Source organism: Stigmatopora argus, chromosome 10 (assembly GCF_051989625.1).
Source record: "Stigmatopora argus isolate UIUO_Sarg chromosome 10, RoL_Sarg_1.0, whole genome shotgun sequence".
In the NCBI taxonomy this organism is placed as follows: domain Eukaryota; kingdom Metazoa; phylum Chordata; class Actinopteri; order Syngnathiformes; family Syngnathidae; genus Stigmatopora; species Stigmatopora argus.
In genome coordinates, this window is record NC_135396.1 from 1,209,128 (window position 1) to 1,229,824 (window position 20,697).

At 41.3% G+C, this 20,697-nt stretch overlaps 2 protein-coding genes across 2 annotated transcripts; one reads left to right on the top strand and one right to left on the bottom strand.

The window, feature by feature from the left end:
* The first annotated feature begins 4,383 nt into the window (after positions 1 to 4,383).
* slc1a5 (solute carrier family 1 member 5) lies at positions 4,384 to 17,091 on the top strand. The gene is made up of 8 exons (XM_077611232.1): positions 4,384 to 4,970; positions 8,063 to 8,105; positions 8,190 to 8,258; positions 8,359 to 8,525; positions 9,924 to 10,157; positions 11,207 to 11,401; positions 12,750 to 12,884; positions 14,416 to 17,091. Exons 1-8 carry the CDS (start codon positions 4,432 to 4,434, stop codon positions 14,627 to 14,629), a joined length of 1,596 nt encoding a protein of 531 aa, XP_077467358.1. The 5' UTR covers positions 4,384 to 4,431; the 3' UTR covers positions 14,630 to 17,091.
* Positions 17,092 to 17,153: 62 nt separating this feature from the next.
* fkrp (fukutin related protein) lies at positions 17,154 to 20,502 on the bottom strand. The gene is made up of 2 exons (XM_077611231.1): positions 19,942 to 20,502; positions 17,154 to 19,638 (listed from the first exon to the last, which is right to left on the bottom strand). The coding sequence occupies exon 2, from the start codon at positions 19,577 to 19,579 to the stop codon at positions 17,981 to 17,983; it is 1,599 nt and encodes a 532-aa protein (XP_077467357.1). The 5' UTR covers positions 19,580 to 19,638; positions 19,942 to 20,502; the 3' UTR covers positions 17,154 to 17,980.
* Positions 20,503 to 20,697: the final 195 nt, after the last annotated feature.

The window sequence follows — 20,697 nt, forward strand, 5'->3', positions numbered from 1 at the left end:
GGGCGGGCCCGTCCTTCTTGTTGTTGAACCTATTTTGGTGAGCTAGCTTAGCATGTCGGAAGGTGTAGTCATTCCAAAATGAAGGATCGTTTGGATACAATTAACAATCACTGACCAGATGAAATAATTATGAGGTTGGCAAATTGTCTCAAGGAAAGTATTTTTAAATAAAACATGGCCATTTGATGGGAAAGCAGCTTTACCGCACAAGTTTTCATTAAGTTAACTTTTACGGATTCGGAGCAGCGTATTTTTGGGGTAGACAATTTCCTTTGGTATTATGTGCAATCTTCATAGATTTAGTGGAAGGGATCAATTTTAATAACTGCGGCAGTTAGAAAATGGCAAATTTCCAGCCGTGTATTTTTTTTAGATTAGATTTAGATAACTTTATTCATCCCGTATTTGGGAAATTTTACTTTCACAGTAGCAAGAGGGTGAGAATACAGACACAGCAAAATACATTTTAGACATAAATAAATGGGTAATAAATAAGTTAATACAAAAGTTAATACAAAAGTTAATACAAAAGTTAATACAAAAGTTAATACAAAAGTTAATAAAAAGTTAATAAATAAGCTTATAAATAAGTTTATAAATAAGTTTATAAATAAGTTAATAAATAAGTTAATAAACACGTTAATAAACAAGTTAATAAATAAGCGTGTTGCTGAAATATATATACACATATATACACATAAATATACATAAATACACACAGATGCACATGTACATTGCCCTATCAGACTAAAAGTTGGCCTCATAATTGCGTTGTTGTTGTTGTTGTTTTTTCCAGCTACTGTAGAAAAGGGGCCTAATAAGGTGTGTTTTATGAACACTTTCCAAATATTAATCAGTATGTACACATACACACCCACTTTACCATGCGGTGCAGGAGATATCAAGTCAATGTGCCCTTGAGTTTCATTATTACAAGCCTAATGACGTATCTGTGCGTCCGTAAAAGAACTTTTTTCAAGATTTTAGATGATTGCTTGAGGTCAAAGGTCAAACAAACGAGCAAATTCACCTTTTTCATGAATTGCTCTCATCATGAATTAGACACACTTCTTTGCGCACAGTAGTAATAATAATAATTATAGCAACACAACCGGGCAGTATTTGTGTAATATCCCCAATATTTTCTTCCATTTCTTGTGACAGGTTAGGACAAAAGATTGCTAGGTACTGGTGTCATGTGACAGGGTGTGTTTGGACCAGCCCGTATTAAGATAACAGTGCGGTTCTTCGGTTAGCTGTATTGCTATGCAAACAAAGTGGGGTGTTTGTGGATAGGTAAGCCATTGTCTGGATGACCTGAACAGCGTTTGCTAGCAAAGATATTTGGTCAGGCCGAATTTTTGTGCTTTTACCATGACAATAAAGGTCAAAATTCGATTCCATTCGGTGATGGGATGTGTTTTTCGATGCGGCCCTGTTTTATGTTCCTTCAGAATGAATGAGAAACAGACTTAAGTGGCAAGTTCAACTTGGCATGAACATTTATAATATGTTACTAATAAGTGTGGAGCGCTGGGTGGGTCTTGGAGCAAAAAGGGACCAAGAGAAGGCTTGTGAAAAGCAACGGCTGGCAAACACATGATGTGCTTTAAGTTCTTTGTATGTAGTGTTTGTTTATTGGGATGGAAATGGAGAATAGCCCTAGTGCAAGGGTGTCAGACTCGGGTTGGTTCGCCGGCCGCTTTAACGTCAACTTGATTTCATGTGGGCCGAACCATTTTAGATATAATATTTAGATTTTTATTTTATTTTATAAATGGATTAAAAGAACTGGATTAAAAGCCCTGAATATTCAGTTTTTATAGATCTAGAACAATGTTTATTTTAGCTTTTTTTAAATATATTTTTAGATTTTACAAAATTATTTTTGAACTAAAAACACAGAAAAAATGGATTAAAAAATGACAATTATTGATTTAAAAGGGGGAAATCAGGAAATGTAATATACATCTATACTCTTTATTTTAATTTGATCCTAAAACAGAAAGTCGGCACTTATGATTGACTTTCCCGGGCCACACAAAATGATGCGGCGGGCCAGATTTGGCCCCCGGGCCGCCACTTTGACACTTGTGCCATAGTGTGCTAATGGATAGCTTCCCAAAACATACCTCAGAATAAGTACAAATGTCAAATTGTGAATATGTGGGGTTCCACTGTCATTTCTGTCTACATGTGTTGTTGCACCTATAGTGTTTAAGCAACATGTGTCAAAGAGGCGGCCCGGGGGCCAAATCTGGCCCGCCGCATCATTTTGTGTGGCCCGGGAAAGTAAATCATGAGTGGCGGCTTTCTGTTTTAGGATCAAATTAAAATGAAGAGTATGGATGTATATTAAATTTCCTGATTTTCCCCCTTTTTAAATCAATAATTGTCATTTTTTAATCCATTTTTTCTTCGTTTTTAGTTCAAAAATCATTTTGTAAAATCTAAAAATATATATAAAAAAGCGAAAATAAACATTGTTTTAGATCTATAAAAAAATGGAATATTCAGGGCTTTTAATCCAGTTCTTTTAATCCATTTATACAAAAAAAAATCTAAATATATCTAAAATGGTCCGGCCCATGTGAAATCGAGTCGACATTAAAGCGGCCCGCGAACCAACCCAAGTCTGACACCCTTGTTTTAAGCATTTGGTGATTGAAGTATTGCAGTATAAAGCAACAGATCATTTCAATGATAGTATTTAGCTAGTTCTCAGGATTGGAAAGTTATATTTATTCATACAATAATTTGTATCTTGATAAACAAATCGTCTAATCACCGATGTTATTTATTAACTTACTACTGTTGCTAATGCACTTTGTTGGTTACTAGCCTTTTTTTTTTAACTAGCTATAATATAGCCCTAGACTTGACCAGATGATTTGCGCACTTATTTACTGCTAGCCCTCCCAGTTTGAATGGATTGCCTGTCATCTGCCAGAAATTCCAATGTTGTCCAAAGTCCCCGGTCCTCTAATTTCTTGCTTGCCCGCCAACCTAAACTGAAAAAAAAATGAATAGATTCTTTTCAAAGGTAACTATATCAGAATACTGAAGCGCACAGACTGATAAGGCAAAGAAAGGAACCCTTTGATTTCCCCAACCGTGGCCATCGGTTGGTCAAAAATGATGAACCTCCGGCTTCCTGCATTGGCACGGTGATGCCGTTTCATCATGAATAAGCACATTCCTCCCTTTTAAGAAGCAGCCTTCGTAGAATACACCTTTTTTTTTGGCAGCGTCCACGTCGTATTTGGACGGCAAAGATAACAAGCGGTCGTCAACGGTTTTTATTGACTGCGCAATGATCGCATTACATGGAAAGAGTGATCATCAGGAGACAACAAAACTTGCTGTAGCGTGCTTTTTTTGATTGTCACGGGTTATTTTACTTTTCCTGGGTAGGCTTGGTGCACAATGCATTACGACAAAAAAAATGTAATCAAAGTAGTGCTAATTGTATGAGCATTTCGTTCAGTTGCATTTTTTTGTAAGTGTAAACATAGCTGTAGTCATGAAGTATCTATATTCTATTCCGGGGTATATTCGTTTTTTTTTTTTGTTGTTTTTTTTTAACATAAAAATCAAAGTCTATTCGAGAAGATATTTTCATTTTTTTTTTTACAATTTATCTTGATAGAGGTATACATTCTATTTAAGTTTCCTAATGTTGTAACTATGTGCATCTTTATGAATAGAATAGCTCATAAAGGTGAATTCAGTACAATTCAAAATCATATTAGCGTTTTTTTTTCTACATATTTAAGGATGTGATTAGAAATCCCCGCACGTGACACCGCACGTGGTATTTCTGAGATATAATGTGAATCAAAAGCACATTATTAGGGTCAATCTCATAAGGAATTTATTAATTCATCTAGTAATTATTGTTTTCTTACTGCAAGACAGAACAACAACAAATAGTAAATGTTAATTTACCGACATCTACTGGTGAAAAAGAGAATAGCAAGTCTTGTGCGCATATAAGCCGAACCCTTTTTGAGTTACAAATACGGCTTATATGCGAGAAAATACGGTAAATACTTATTTCATCCGGTTTAAGAAAACCTGCTTTTCCAGTCATTTTGGACCATTTGGTGTGATTTGTTCTGTATAATAACAATATGGATATGATATTTCATTTGAATGTCTTAAAGCCCGAAATGAATTCCCTGCTCATCATTTAGAAAAAAAAAACAATTACTACTACGAGGATTTGAGGAAAGGGGCGGGGCATAAAACTAAGCCACGCCGCCGTCGCATGACGTAAACGGATCCACTTTCAAGTACAAATTGTACTCCCGCAAAGCTCCTTACTATGAAAGTCGTTACCAGAGCGCTGGTGAGCTTCCCACGAGCACTAAAGATACTTTAGTTTCCTAAACAACTTTTCTAGTTTGAAACTTTGTTTTTTGGGGAGCCATGGCCGATAAATTTGAGGACAAGAACAACGTGAAAGGCGGAAGAGAACAGCTGAGCAACGGCGTGTCGTCCACCTCCTCCGGCGGCGGTGGCGGCGGCTCGCCGGAGCCTCTCTCCCGGCGCCTGAAACGAATCATCCGGGCGAACCTCCTGGTAATCCTGACCGTAGCCGGCGTCCTCATCGGGGTGATCATCGGCCTCGGCGTGCGCAACGTGGAGCTCACCCGCACCCAAATCATCTACATCGGCTTCCCGGGCGAGCTGCTCATTCGGCTGCTTAAGATGATCATTATCCCGCTGGTCGTGTGCAGCCTGGTCTCCGGAGCGGCCAGCATCGACCCCAAATCCCTGGGCAAGCTGGGCGGCTGGGCCATGCTCTTTTTCCTGGTGACCACCTTGATCGCCTCGGCCATTGGGGTCGTGATGGCTTTCATCATCAAACCAGGCTCGGTAACCATGACCAAACCTCAAATTGCCGGTTTGGACGACGCAGTGCCCGAAACCAAAGAGGTCATAGACTCCTTTTTAGACTTGATCCGGTGAGTAATACATTTAATTAGTCAATTTTCCTTTTATTGACTTACTAAAATGTCAAGTGTTTGTCCCTTTTTTAAATCTCACTTTAAGCTTTTAACCGGCACGACACGTTGCGTTTAGCTAAACACGCGACATAGCTGCAATGTATTCCGTAAAGTTGCGTCAGCTCACATGTCTCCGGGCTAAATTAAAACTCTTGTCTCAAATGGGCAGTTATATCCTCCCCTAGTAATGGTGTGTAATGTGTCCCCCTACCTTTTTGGGAGCAATTTTTAACTATAAGTCACAAATTTTGTGCCACCACGAGGAAGTATGCCAGTCGTTTTTGTCACTTACTGAAACCGAGCCTCCATCTCCATCCCATTAGACCAGGGATAGGGAACCTATGGCTCGGGAGCCATATGTGGCTCTTTCCATGGGTACATATGGCTCGGGAGCCATATGTGGCTCTTTCCATGGGTACATATGGCTCGGGAGCCATATGTGGCTCTTTCCATGGGTACATATGGCTCGGGAGCCATATGTGGCTCTTTCCATGGGTACATATGGCTCGGGAGCCATATGTGGCTCTTTCCATGGGTACATATGGCTCGGGAGCCATATGTGGCTCTTTCCATGGGTACATATGGCTCGGGAGCCATATGTGGCTCTTTCCATGGGTACATATGGCTCGGGAGCCATATGTGGCTCTTTCCATGGGTACATATGGCTCGGGAGCCATATGTGGCTCTTTCCATGGGTACATATGGCTCTCCACTAACCTGTGAGGTAAAATATGGAAATCATTGGCGAGAGAAATGAGTCCCAAACACACTAATAAGAGCGTCAATGCGGTGTCGACACTACCTGTACCCCTACTTTAATCATAATTTTGTTTTTATTACTCTAATATCATCATCATCATTGATACTGATTTATTAGCCAAAACATAACAATGTTGTCAAAAGAATTCAGAGACTTTTTGTATGTTAAAAGTGATGAAATGACAAAAGAAATATAAAATCACACTGTCATATATTTTTACTTGTCAATTCCGAGAATGGCTCAAGAAATAACATTAGAGCCATTTAGCTGGATGGACGCATGTGTAGTTGAGGGTGGAGAAGGAGGCAAACGTTTGGCAGCTGAGTAAACAAACGCATGTAAACACCAAACATTTGACGTTATATTATGTTACGTTTGGCGAATTATCTGCATTCTGCACACAAAGAAAAACTCCAGAAATAACGCTTTGAAAATACGTGATGAATGAAGGTCCGAGCGTGCCGAAAACGTGCCAATCAAAGGAAAATTGCTTTGTGATGAATCATTTGTGACCAAAGGGGCAGGGCCATCGGTGATGTGAGTTAAAAAGAAATTAAAAAAACAATTTTGCCAGTGATTGTGAACCCAGTGAGTCTAATTATATTAAAGCCAAAGACAACAACTAGCATAAATGCTCTATAGTAATTGCTTTGAATTTTTCCCACACAAAACACGCCTTGGAAAGTAGAACTTTACGACAGATCCTTTTGGATTTGGATCTACTTCTGGCCCTTTCTCGCTAATCCCAGTTACCGAGCACAGTAGTAGTTAGCATAACATTAGCACGGCTATTCGGCGTGCGAATGATTATATTGTTTTGGAGCAGGGGGTGGCCGTGAATAATAAGGGGGGCACTCACGCTGAGCCATTATGACAACACAACCCGTGTCTTTTATTATTGTGAGTCCTCCCAGTTGGTGTCCTGCTGTCTTGACAAGAACTCGTGAGGCAGCATGGCCACGGCTCTTCAACAAAGCGTGAAAAACCAAAACAAAAAAGGGCCCTCGCGCACTTGCTCTGTTTATATTTTGCACGTATCACTGCGGCACCCCCTGAAGACACACACCAGACGTAAATGTGTTGACATTTCCCAGCTCCTATTGTTTGTTCTCCTTTGTCTGAAGTCTCGACTACAGATTGATTATCTTTAACAAAACAAATGGCTGAGTGTTAAGACCTACCATATACATGCCTGTACATCTATGTGTATGTATGTATATATGCGTGACCGGACTTTTGGTCGCCCGGACCCAAACAACAGGCGACCAAACGTCCGGCGACCAAAAGTCCGGCAACAAAACAAGGTAAAACAACACGGTCTACGCATCAATCAAAGCCAACAATGGCCATGAGCAGTTTACTGAGCGGACGTGAGTGTAGAAGAGTTTGTATGTACATGCCTTGTTGTCCCTTTAAGAAGCGACGTCAGTTCAGTCAGGGTCTTAACAAGTTCTCCAACAAAAAACAATAAAAGTCCGGGAAATTTGGAGCTTTTCTTTAGCCTAATAATTAATATGGCACTAAGTATGACTAAATAATAATTCGCAGTTTGTATTTAGGGAATTTGAGCAACAATTTTAAATGGTAATTATCAATAACCTTCCGGGCGACCAAAAGTCCGGCGACCGTATATATGTGCTTATATATATATGTATGTGTGTGTATATGTATGTGTGTATGTGTGTGTATATGTATGTGTGTGTATATGTATGTGTGTGTATATGTATGTGTGTGTATATGTATGTGTGTGTATATGTATGTGTGTGTATATGTATGTGTGTGTATATGTATGTGTGTGTATATGTATGTGTGTATATGTATGTGTGTGTGTATGTGTGTATGTGTATATATATATATATATATATATATATATATATATATATATATATATATATATATATATATTTCAGCAACACACTTATTTATTTATATATTTATTCATGTATTTATTAACTTACTTATTAGCTATCTATTTATGTCTAAAATGCCTTTCCTATATCTGCATCCTCACCCTCTTGCTACTGTGACAACGAAATTTCCCGAATACGGGATGAATAAAGTTATCCAATCCAACTGTCAAAACATATCTTGACTAGATAAAAAAAGGTTCACCTTGTCATTTAGATAAGTTGCCATGGTTTTGGGTCCCAAAACAAACGTAATTCCTTCCTTGTTTGGATAGTCAGATGCTTGACTCGTGAGTTTGCGCAAGTACAAAAAGGAGATTGATTTGAGTTTCATGGGTAATGCGGAGGAATGCCATGTGTTTATGATTTGCTTTTCTTCGCAGAAACATATTTCCTTCCAATTTGGTGTCTGCCGCCTTTCAGTCTGTAAGCACCCCTTCTTGCACCTTCATAAAAATGAAAATGATGGAAGAAATATTTCCCTGACTTGTTTAATTGCCTACTTTGCAGTACGCGACGAGCTACAAGCTGGTGACCCCAAATATCACAAACGGAGTCCTCAATTACACAGTGGAGAAGGTAAGAGTTGCCCAATTGCGGCCATTTTTAACATTTTGTTTTGGTATCGCGACTGCTTCTTTGCGTGTGTTCTCAATATTTTGTGTGTGTGTGAATGTAGGTGCCTATTGGAACTGACCAGGATGGGATGAATATTCTGGGCCTGGTGGTCTTCGCCATTGTGTTTGGTGTGGCTTTGAGGAAGTTGGGGGAGGAAGGCGAGATCTTGATTAAGTTTTTCAACTCCTTCAATGAAGCCACCATGGTGTTGGTGTCGTGGATCATGTGGTAAGGTCACGTTACATTTGATATCTGATAGGTTAATAATAAAACAGACATCTGACTCATAACCGGGTTCTTGCAAGAGAAAATCCATCCACACGCGTCCTCGGTCAAGATCATTCTGCCGAATCGATGACTCTCTTGCTAATTTATTACATAAGATTTAACAACATGCATCACAGAAGTCTAAACAATTGAGAGTCGTGTGAGCCAGACACGAATAAACAATCAGATGTACTGAAAATGACTTTTTTTAATGTTAATAAGCTAAGTAAAGCAAAGGGTACTCGGACGTTTCGCCGAAAGACGTTTGGCCGACGGACGGTTGGCCGACGGACAGTTCGCCGAACGGACGTTTCGCAGAAACGGGATTCGCGCGCTCGCCTCACCCCCGGATTGTGTGTGTACACGTTTTCCAACCTCGGCCCGCGGGCCATATACGGCCCGTTACAGATAACATTCATTTAGGAATAACAAGGGCATGTACTGCCCCACGCTGGACATATTTCTAAAATGCAAGTGCCTACTGCAATGTGCTGCCAATTTTTTATATTTTTTATTTTATCCTTGCGTTTAAAGTATTAAAATGAAGAGTATAGATTTATATTAAATTTCCTGATTTTCCCCCTTTTAAATCAATAATTGTAATTTTTTTAATCCATTTTTTTTCTGTGTTTTTAGTTAAAAAATCATTTTGTAAAATCTAAAAAATATATTAAAAAAAAGCTCAAATAAACATTGTTTTGGATCTATAAAAAACGGAAAATTCAGGGCTTTTAATCCATTTATATAAAAATCTAAATATTATATTAAAATGGTCCGGCCCACATAAAATCGAGTTGACGTTAACGCGGCCCGCGAACCAACCCGAGTTTAACACCCATGGCTTATATGTACACAAATTAGACATGACATACACAAAACTGCAAGGTGACAAGGACCAAACGCCAAAACGTAAGACAATGCGGCCGATACGGTCTTTTATTTCAAAATAGAGAAAAGATAAACAGATAAAATGCTAAACTCGATCATTTAAATACCAGCCTTGATACCTGCGTAATGTGTATCTTATACTATTATTGCACCCTGAGACTTGGTGAATAGGGATGACAAAACTTAACACACATCCTGGTTATACTGGTCACCTGACTTGTTTTTTGAATTTGTCCACATGTGATGATTTTTTCTTAAGATTTTCCCTTTAAAGTAACACATTTGTACTCCCTATTAAAATTATGAATATGGAGGGGTAAATTATGAATCAGGGGGCGGCTTATACGAGAGAAATTGTACAATTCAACGATTTTAAGGCAATTTTAAGGGGACGGCTTATACGCGAGAAATTCCCTATTCACAGTACAAAACATTTTACTTGACTTGAAAATTGTTCTTTTGTTTCTTCAGGTACGCCCCTTTTGGTATCATGTTCCTCGTTGCTGGCAAAATTGTGGAAATGGAGGACGTGGGCACGCTGTTTGCCAGTTTGGGGAAATATATAGCGTGCTGCATCGTGGGTCACGCCATTCACGGCTTGATCGTCTTGCCCGCCATTTACTTCGTCATCACCAGGAAGAACCCTTACACTTTCCTGTGGGGAATATTCACCGCTCTAGCCACGGCCTTCGGAACGGCGTCCAGGTAATAAACTTTGGCCTGTGTGGCGAACGGCGTGCGTCCCCAAGGCGATTCGGTTGGTAGCATGGGATAAACCCCAATTCGCATTGATCAACTTTGGCGAAAATTGGAACTTTTAAACAGGAAAAATTATTAGTTGCCAAATACTACGAATTTTCCGTAGTTTACGACGACAGTCTTTACCAAACGAGCCAAAATAGCATTTATTATTAAATAAAATAATAATAATAAAAAATGCTAGCAATGTTTTTTCAGCAAATTACATGAAGAAAAATGAAAATGTTGACGTTTTCGTTTTTTGGATCGCCGTTTTTACTTACCGTGACGATTCATTTCAAATTCTAAATAGGTTGTGTATTTCATCGTGTGCGGTCGATTGTTCGCGGGTCTTTTGGTCGCCCCGACCGCGACAACGGGCGACCAAAAGACCGGAGACAAAACAAGGTAAAACAACCCGGTCTACGCATCACTCAAAGCCAACAATGGCCATGAGCAGTTTCACTGAGCCAACGTGTGAGTGTAGAAGAGTTTGTATGTACATGCGTTGGCCCTTTAAGAAGCTACGTCAGTCAGGGTCTTAACAAGTTCTCCAACAAAACACAATAAAAGTACGGGAAATTTTGAGCTTTTCTTTAGCCTAATAATTAATAGGGCATTAAGTATGACTAAATAATAATTGTATTTAGGGAATTTGAGCAACCATTTAAATGGTAATTATCACTTACCTTCCGGACGACCAAAAGACCGGTGACCAATCGACCGTGTACCGCGTGTCATTATTTGGAGTCACGTTCTCATCATATGTTTCAAGCAGAGTAGGCGGGTTTATGCCAAAACCAAAACGTGAGTCATGGTTTTGCTGTTTGTCTTTATTTCTTGACAACAATTAACTTTTTGGGAAAAAAGGAAACCACTTGAAAAGCATTAGCTTTATTTTTGTCCGCCTCACTAGTAAATGCCATTGGGGAAAAAAGCTAACAAAATGTGTGTCGCCCTCTACATAATGTGTTCCGATTTTTGTTGACGACTTTTGTCCGGTCCTCCCTCCGTAGCTCCGCCTCGTTGCCCCTGATGATGAAGTGCGTGGAGGAAAATAACGGCATCTCCAAGCAAATCAGCCGCTTCATTCTTCCGATCGGCGCCACCGTCAACATGGACGGCGCCGCCTGCTTTCAGTGCGTGGCTGCCGTATTTATCGCGCAGCTGAACAACTATTCCCTCAACTTCATTCAAATCATCACCATCCTGTAAGCCGCCATGTTTTATTTGGACTTTGATTTATTTCATGAATGGACAATAGTTATTCATCAACATATACAGTGGTACCTCGACATACGATCGTAATCCGTTCCGAGACTGAGATCGTATGTTGAGGTTTTCGTAACTCGAGCGAACGTTTCCCATTGAAATGAATTGAAAACAAATTAATTTGTTTCAACCCTCTGAAAAAAACACCAAAAACAGGATATTGGATTGGAAGAAATGTTTTATTTCTTCTAATTCGCCATATATTGACAAAGTAATACATAACGAGTGGTTTAATAGTAATAAAATGTGTTTAATAGATGTAAAATTAGACGCATTTCAGGGAAGGGACAGACAACGATATACATGGAGGCGGAGGGGGGGTGTTCGGGGGGGACTTTATCCATGGCACTTGTAAACGAACAAACTAATTTAAATGAACTTGGATTAATATATTAATATATACAGACACACTCAAACATACTTTTAATGTAACTTTACACAAAACTGAATTCTAATTTAGTTTTAATCTTTTTTTACCTTTGTTTTCCGGGTTAGCGGTTTGCCACGCCTCCACCCTCACGTTCGTTAGCGATGGGCTGTTTGCTGTTCTATTGCCTTCAAAATATACCGAAAAGGATGGACACAAATGTCCTCACAATAGGATAACGCACGACCACTTGCCGACGAGAAGTAGTCTTGAATGAGCGATCGCGGGAGTTAACAGGCTAAGGAAGGAATAACAGGAAATGCAATAGCTGAGCTTACCCACGTATTGATTGTGGCTAATGAAGTTTTATTCTGAGAAAGGGTGCCATTGGCTATTGGTGTTGTGTGCACGAGTATACTTCATTACCCAGAAAGCCCTCTTTTTGCCCCGCATGCGCGTTGTGCGTTTCCTGGTCGAAACTCGTCTGAATAAATCGTTCGTTCCTCGTAGATATAGTAGTTCTACACGAAAGAGATGCGGCAAAAAAAGACAGTGTGCTACAATGATAAACAGCCTCTCATGTCATGGCCACCTGGCTTGGTCGCATCTCGAAATTTTAATCATATCGCGGACGAATTATTCGATGGAAATTTTCCTCGTACCACGAGCATGTTGTATGACGAGGATGTTGTATCACGAGGTACCACTGTACGTGTAAATACTTTATAGCCAAAGGCTAATTTCCATTTTTAGTCCATTGGGCAGGTTGATTTAAAAACAAAAACTCGATTAGATAACTTTAGTCATCCCGTATTCGGGTAATTTCATTGTCATAATAGCAAGAGGGCGAGAATACAGACACAGATGAAATGCATCACGTTGGATTTTTTTTTAACCTTGTCCGCATTCCATCCCACCAGCGTGACCGCCACAGCCTCGAGTGTGGGTGCGGCGGGAATACCCGCCGGCGGAGTCTTGACCCTCGCTATCATCCTGGAGGCGGTCAGTTTGCCCACCAATGACATTTCCCTCATCCTGGCCGTCGACTGGCTCGTGTGAGTACGATTCGTAGCAATGTGTCTGTTAGCCGTTTGTAGCAATTTGACTCTACAGTTGGACCTCTACTTACGAAATGAAATGGCCTTGGAACTTTTTGTAACTTGGATTTTTTCCTTAGTAGAGCAGCAGATCTTTTTTTTGTATGTTGGGTAACCATTTGCATATCAAAAGAGGCATTTGTAAGTAGAGGCATGGCTGTATCTGTATTATAATACCGTCACAACGAAGCCTGACTCACTCATGCCTAAACTAGAATGTAAAGAATAACCTGACTTACAAGTTCTCAAAATGCAAGCCTACACTTTGATTTTTTTTTGGGACTAGTGAGCAAAAATGCAGAACGGTATGTAAGTAGTGAACTCAACTCGCTTAACTAGTATTTTGGCAGAAATTGAAGAGTTTCAAGTACGTTGAGTTAAAGGCGCAACTGAAAAAATGTAGCCGACAGACTGCATTGCTTGTAGGAACTAAGATTTGATATGGCAAAATGTTTATTTAAAAGACGGTTAAAAAAATAAGGTACCGTATTTATTTGAGTATAACACGCTAAATTTTGACGTAAAACCTGTCTTTGTCCGCGAGACCCGTTCTTTTGGCCGGTTAACGCTTAGAAAAAAGAACTCAAGAAGAATGGAATCAATTGTTTGGTGAATCTGATGACGATGAATCAGACGTTGAATTTTTAAAAATATATTATGATGATGAATTAAACTTTAAGGATTTGAAATTGTAAATTCCGTTTGAGAATGGTGTTCATACTGACTGCTAGTTTGATTCCGTACCATATGTTGTGAATACATGTTTTGTTACCAATACTTGGTGTGAGCTGAGAAAAAGTGGAAAAAAAATTAATACCAATTTTTAGTCCCACATTATGGATGCGCGTTATACTCGAATAAATACAGTACTTTTCTTGCCTGCAAACTCCTGCCATCAACGCATTCACTTATGAAACCAACAACCAAATTTTCTGCTGATTACTAAAAAATGAAAAGTTGTATTTTTCATTCACTTGAGAAAAAAATATTTTCTTGTAAAATCAGATGGGCAACCCGGTGGACCAGTGGTTATCGTGGCAACCTCACAGTTCTGGGGTCGATCCCAGTTGGGTTCTCCGGGTTCCTCCCACGTCCCGACAACATGCATGCTAGGCTAGCTAGTTGAACATGCTAAATTGCCCAACCCTAGCTGTGATCGGGACTCCTTGTGTCCTGCGATTGGCTGGCCAGTAATTCAGGGTGTCTACCACCAGGCTCCAGCACCCCCTGCACAGCAAATGAATGGAAAATAAGGGCAAAAAATTGCTAACCTTATGACCTTGTCTGCTTGTCAGACATTGGCTCATTCCAAAGTTAATAATAAATCAAAAAGCGACTACAATTCAACAGCAAGACCTTTGCTCAACACGAGAAATGTAAATTTACACACGTGTAAAGACAAAAAATAGAAAATTAACCCGAACAATGCTTTCAAATTCTCACCCGTAGCTGTTAATAATTTTCCCCCCTTTTGTTTTTTTTATTTTAGTGACCGCACATGCACCGTGATCAACGTGGAGGGCGACGCCTTCGGAGCCGGCCTCTTGCAGTTTTTCGTGGACCGCAACGCCAAAAGAGCGGAAGGGACGGAGCTGGGCGAGGTCATACCCGCCACGCCGGTTCCCGAACACTCGCCGCTCATTGGCGTGAAAGGCAGCGACAAGAACCAAAAATCCAAACAGGATAAGGAATCGGTCATGTAAAAAAAAAATCGATGCTGGGCTTCTCGATTCTCTGGACTTTTTCTCCCCTCTCTCGCTTTCAAAGGTTTGCCGAGCGAGGATGTTCTTGATGCGCCACCAAAAACTGGGTAACCCCATTTTTAGCAGCCATATTGTGGCATTTGAATGAGCCAATGAGAGCACGGCTCGCGGAATTATCGGAATGTGAGAAGACCAAGCATTTCCTATAAGGTATGTCCCAAATAATACTCATTCATCCGAGGGCACATTGGAACTGCTGTTACAATTACGGTATCTTTTTATTGTAGCGTCACTGTGCCAGTTTAAGTTAAAAAAAAACGAGGAGGATACGTGTCAATAATCTTTTTCAGGGTGAATTATTTTGGGGATTTTATGTGTCTATTTTCTTTCTCGACTGTGAATTTCATACTTGGAAGCAGATTCATTTTTAGCCTTGTGAGCAGTCCAGTAGGTACCCGGACATTTCGTCGACGGACACTTCGTCCCCGGACAGTTCGTTGACCGGGGTACTCGGGCGTTTGGTAGAACGGGCGTTTGGTAGAACGGGCGTTTGGTAGAATGGGCGGGCGTTTGGTAGAACGGGCGTTTGGTAGAACGGGCGGGCGTTTGGTAGAACGGGCGTTTGGTAGAACGGGCGTTTGGTAGAACGGGCGTGCGTTTGGTAGAACGGGCGTTTGGTAGAACGGGCGTGCGTTTGGTAGAACGGGCGTGCGTTTGGTAGAACGGGCGTTTGGTAGAACGGGCGTGCGTTTGGTAGAACGGGCGTTTGGTAGAACGGGCGTTTGGTAGAACGGGCGTGCGTTTGGTAGAACGGGCGTTTGGTAGAACGGGCGTGCGTTTGGTAGAACGGGCGTTTGGTAGAACGGGCGTGCGTTTGGTAGAACGGGCGTTTGGCAACATGACCGAGAGTTTACTGTTGAAAGCAGCTCTCAAAATTATATTCACCCGGGCGACCAAACGTCCGGTCACAGTTGACCGGACGTTTGTGTCTTCTTTTTAATAAAATAATTTTATTTATTGCCTTTTTATTTTAAAAACAATCGTTCGCGAGTCCGTCGACGAACTTTCCGGCGACTAATAATAATAATAGTAATAATAATAATGATAATAATCAGACATAGGCTTTATCATCATCATTGACTCGACAAAAAGTGTTCGGGGACGAAATGTCCGGTTACGGTCCAGTAGGTATTTATGGACTGCATTTTAAAATACTCGTGTTCTACCATCAAACAGAAAAAGATCAAATATTTCAAAAACAGATTCAATTTTTGATTTTTTTAAATAACTCCAAATGATTTATATTGGTAATGCTGGTTACATTTCCATTTCACACTGCTAATATTTGGAATACCAATTCCTTAAATGGCCATTTTTCACCTCGCGTCGCTAATTGACAACAATTTAAATGCTACTTTTTTTGCCGAATGAACAATCGGGTGATGACCGGGAAAATTCAAAGTTATAAATGTACGAATCAGGCAGAAATGTTGCATGATTTAAATTGCGCCATCGTCTATCCTTTTCAGCTGCATGCGCTTCCTTTGCTAAGCTGGTGTTTTGTCATTTTATTTATTTTCCTGGCGGGATTTTCCATCCAAAAGTCACCAAAACTGCCCCTTAAAATCCATGGTTACAATGTTTGACCCTTAGCCAGTCAACTTTATCCTAAGAATTGTAAAATTGCCGTTTAATGGACATTTTGACTGGAATTTTGACAGTTTCAATCGGATTGGAACATTTTAAGCGTTAAATCATTTTTAGGCTGTCATGAAAGTTCCATTTTGACTTTACGCTAAAATCCGAATTGATTTGTAGAATGACACTAAAACATCCGAACTGAACGATTGTCGGATGTCAAGGTCAATTAATCCATTTTTTTATATTTAGGGTGAAAAAGGGTGAAGGAACAATTATTATCAACAAGGAGTAAATAATAATATTAACTCCATGTTATTGAAAATACCAAATTAAACTCAATACCAGTACATCTCAGGTATATCTCTAGATTTTAGAAAGTTTTTTTTCTCCCTAAAACCAATTTTTTTTTACTGCGTTAGCAACTTTAAAAACAAATATGTATTTGTTTTTATGTGTATGTCTGACTCTTTTTTTTTTTTTTTACTTTGTATGAGCTGTTTTATAAGTTTTTTCTTTTGTGTTGTGGGTACGATTTGGGAAATATTGCACACTGTGTGTATTTTTGATAAAATGCTTCCGTTATTTCTTTTCTCTTGACTTGTGGTATCTTTCACTTTTTTATTTTATCTTGAATTGGTGAAAATGTCGCCCTAATGTCGTAAACGCAAACCAAATAAAAAGCCACACGTCCCCTCTTTACACTAATTCTTGCTCTTAGGAAGTCTTAAGTGGCGTATTTTATATTTTGTTCTTTGCAAAAAAGAGGGAGAGTGTCATGAAATAGATTCCATTTTGGACAATAAATATTTTTTATGCTTTAATAGTGATGTAATGTCACATTCCTGTGTACAGTACTAGCAAAATACACACTTGTGGTACTCAAAAGATTTAAAAACAGCATTTATTTCAACACAAACCAATCTCCTTAAAGACTAATTGTACAGGACATGGAGAATTATGCTCATGTTTCATTTTTTAAATGTATACAAACAATGAAAAACATCATCGTGCAGGTAACTCCTAGTTTGCCTCATTTTCAATTTTGTACTATTAGACTATTTCATTCAACAAAACTCTTGGGTCAAAATAAATATAAAGTCACATGACCATAATATATACTTTCCTCCCACATCCCAAAAACATGCATGCTATGCTAGCTGGTTGAACACTCTAAATTGCGCCTAGCTCTATGATTAGTTGTCCTTTTGTCTCCTTGTGCCCTGTGATTGGCTGGCTACCGTTTCGGGGATGTCCGCCGCCCGCTGCCCGTAGTTTGCTGGGATGGGCTCCAGCACCCCCTGCGAACCTCGTGAGGCTAAACGCTTTGGAAAATGACTATCTTGTCAAATACCACAGGAAAAACAGATGTATTGCGCCACCTTGTGCTCAGGAGAAAGTAACAAATTCTACAGTATACAAAAGGTTTATTATTAGAATTCTCACAACCACCAGACGTCAAAATTGCTTAAATATTATGCCAAAAATGCAAAAACTATGGTGAACAAAATCAGTGCAAAACAAGGCAACAAGGTGAAAAATTTAGACATAAAATAACAAACCATTGTACACACACACACACTTAAAGAACACACAGTACCGTAAACCCTATTCTAAAATATTATGTATGCCAAAAATAAGTCCAAATGTTGCAAACTTTTTTCAAGTAGGCTAACACCGTCCAGGTCGATCATATTTTACAACACAAATGGATCATAACTTGGCCCGGTCCAATCTTTTCTTGGCAGGGTTGGGGTACTGGGGGTTCTCCACCACCCCCTCGCCGAATTTGAGCTCCAAGAAGGCGCGATGGTTGTTGGGGGCGTAGGCGTTGATGCCCGCGAAGAGCGTGGCAACGAGCGGTTGGAGGAAGTGCTCGGGAAACTCCACGTCCTGCTTGTGCTCGGTCCACGTGTCTTTGGTCATGACGCCGTTGCGGGAGTAGAAGGGCCACAGGTCCACGTGCAGATGGTTGGCCTCGCTGTACTGCACCCTGAAGAAGTCGCCCTCCACCGCGCGCTCCCACACGTAGCCGTTAGCGTCCACCAGCGAGCCCGAGTCCAGGTTCCTCAAATGATCGCAGTTGGCCACATCTTCCAGGTAGATTCCCAGATCCACGTCGTAATCCCACGGGATGACGTCCCGGTGGCGGACGGCGCCCAGCAGGGTCCCGCCTTCCAACCAATAACGCACTCCGGAGCTCTCCAGGATGCCGATGACGTACTTGGCCGTCTCCCGGAGGGCGCGCAGGCAACACGGCGGCGTCCAGCGGTCCAGATAGAGGTAGTCCGGCGTATCGTCGCGCACCGTGCCGAAGCAGCGAGGCGTCTCTTTGCCGCAGCCGTGCCACTGCTCCTTCCCGTCGGGGAGGAGGAGGCGCTTGAGGCCGAAGCTCCTCATCAGCTTCCCCGTGGAGTCCTTGAGCCGGGCCTCGGCCTTCCATTGGTTGTGAGCCGAGCTGAAGAGGGGCCGCCGATTGGCCGAGAAACACGGGCTCTCCAGCAGTTTCACCTTCCACCCTCTCAGCGTCGTCTGGACGAAGAGCGAGGGGAAAAGGGGCCGGCTCAGCGGCGCCGACAGATTGAAGAGGTCCTCGGCGCGGATCAGCACCACGGCGTCGCCCTCCAAGGCCGTGCAAACGCTGCCGCTGCTCCCGGAAGCGGCCGCCGAATACGTGGCGGTCCACTCGCGGAGGTTCACCCGCAAGTGGAGGCAGCGCACGGCGGACCGGACCAGCACGGGCGAAGCCACCAGCCTCACCGGACCGCCGCCCTCGCCTTCCAGCTCTTTGATCAACCTTTCGATAGCCCTGGGCGCTTCCAGCTCCACGCCGTCCGGAACCAGGAGGACGAACTCGGTCTGGACGTGGAACTCGGGCCTGTGGGCTTGCGGCGGCTGGTCCGGTCTGGGAGCGAGGACCAACAGGCGAGCGCCGTCGGGGAGCGCCAGCGGCGGGTACGGAGGTGCGTCGGCCACCACCAGGAAGGGAAGCTCGGGTCTCTGTCTCAGGAAGGAATCGGCCACGTCCCCGACGTAGTTCTCAAAATCTTCAAACTCGCGGAGGAGCACGGTCACGCGTGGACCGCGAGTATTAGGTCCCGCCCCGACCGCCGCGGGGTCCCCCCCAGGCCCGGGAAATCCCGCCGGGCCGCCCCCTAGAGCGGAGATGGGCAGGGCGGCCTTCTTGAAGGACTTGCCGTGTTCCTTCCTCTTCTCCATCATTTGCTGCTGGGCTCGGGACACATAGTAGAGGATGAGGAGGTTGAGGAAGATGGCCCCGGTTAATATGCCCTGGCATAAAGTGATCCTCATGGCCGCAGTCCAATATTTGCCTCTACGTCCCCATTTGTGTCACTGAACTGGGGTCCAAACTGGAATATAGAACAAAAGCATGCAATAGTTGTAGCAATAACACAGAATAACTCACAATGGTGCTTAAAAATGTTACATGGGCTCCTTCTAGTGGTACATGAAAAAAAACACTCCATCTCTATAGTACAGTTGCATGTAATATTGGAGAAATATTTTTTATAAATCTTAATTAGGTGTGAATGTGCAGTTTTAATGTTCTGCGCATCCAATATTTTATTTAAAAATACTGTATTAAGGCATAAGGATGAATAATTCCGTCCAATCTGAGTTCTCTCACCCAAAATATATCATTGACAACTCACCAAAATGGAATGCAGCCATTATTTCTTCTTTACACATTAACAACAGATCCCATTCCATATTGCAGACGTATAGTATACAGATATAGCGGAATTTATTTAAACATATGTGCGTGGGATTGGCTATACATGCATGGGATATAGACGTAGCCCACTTGTCCGCTATTTAGCATGTAGCTAAACGGCTATCCCCTAGCGTCAGTGTACCTAGGTAAGTGCTTCCGGTTAGTATAAAACAAAATAAAGTTACACGTCAAAACCGCTCACATTCGCATTGCAGTACTGCTAAGAAGTACATTTTTGTCAATAAACCAGTTTTTTGTTTGTTTTTAACACTAGCTAACATTTATGATCTCGCTCGATGTGATATATTGAGATCTTATTTGGAAATTGGATTAATCCATTCGCAACAATCTATAGCCGGAAATATAATTTTATGTTACTAGTGGTAACTTTATTGACTGCAAAACATGCCCTGGTAACAAAATGTGAGGAAATGATATGCCCCCTAGTGACGCACTGGTTGTTTATTACAGAAAACATAGCCCTATATTTGTCATCTACAGATGGGTCTTTCCAGTACAAAAAAAAATACAAGGAGCAGGAAACGGATTATGGACTACCAGATTAAGAGTAATATCAACACGATACTATTTTATATAGTATACATTGAATAGTTTTTATTTATTAATAACTCTTTTAAGAGCGAGAGTAGTGCATTTTGCCGAATTCTAGTGCACGTAGACCTAAATGACCCTT

What these genes read in the sequence shown, in the direction of transcription:
- slc1a5 (XM_077611232.1), top strand. Translation starts at nt 4,432, where the DNA reads ATGGCCGATAAATTTGAGGACAAGAACAACGTGAAAGGCGGAAGAGAA. An exon ending in TCCTTTTTAGACTTGATCCG is followed by an intron (nt 4,971 to 8,062) that starts GTGAGTAATACA and finishes TTTTCTTCGCAG; the next exon opens with AAACATATTTCCTTCCAATT. An exon ending in ATTCAAATCATCACCATCCT is followed by an intron (nt 11,402 to 12,749) that starts GTAAGCCGCCAT and finishes CCATCCCACCAG; the next exon opens with CGTGACCGCCACAGCCTCGA.
- fkrp (XM_077611231.1), bottom strand. Translation starts at nt 19,579, where the DNA reads ATGAGGATCACTTTATGCCAGGGCATATTAACCGGGGCCATCTTCCTC.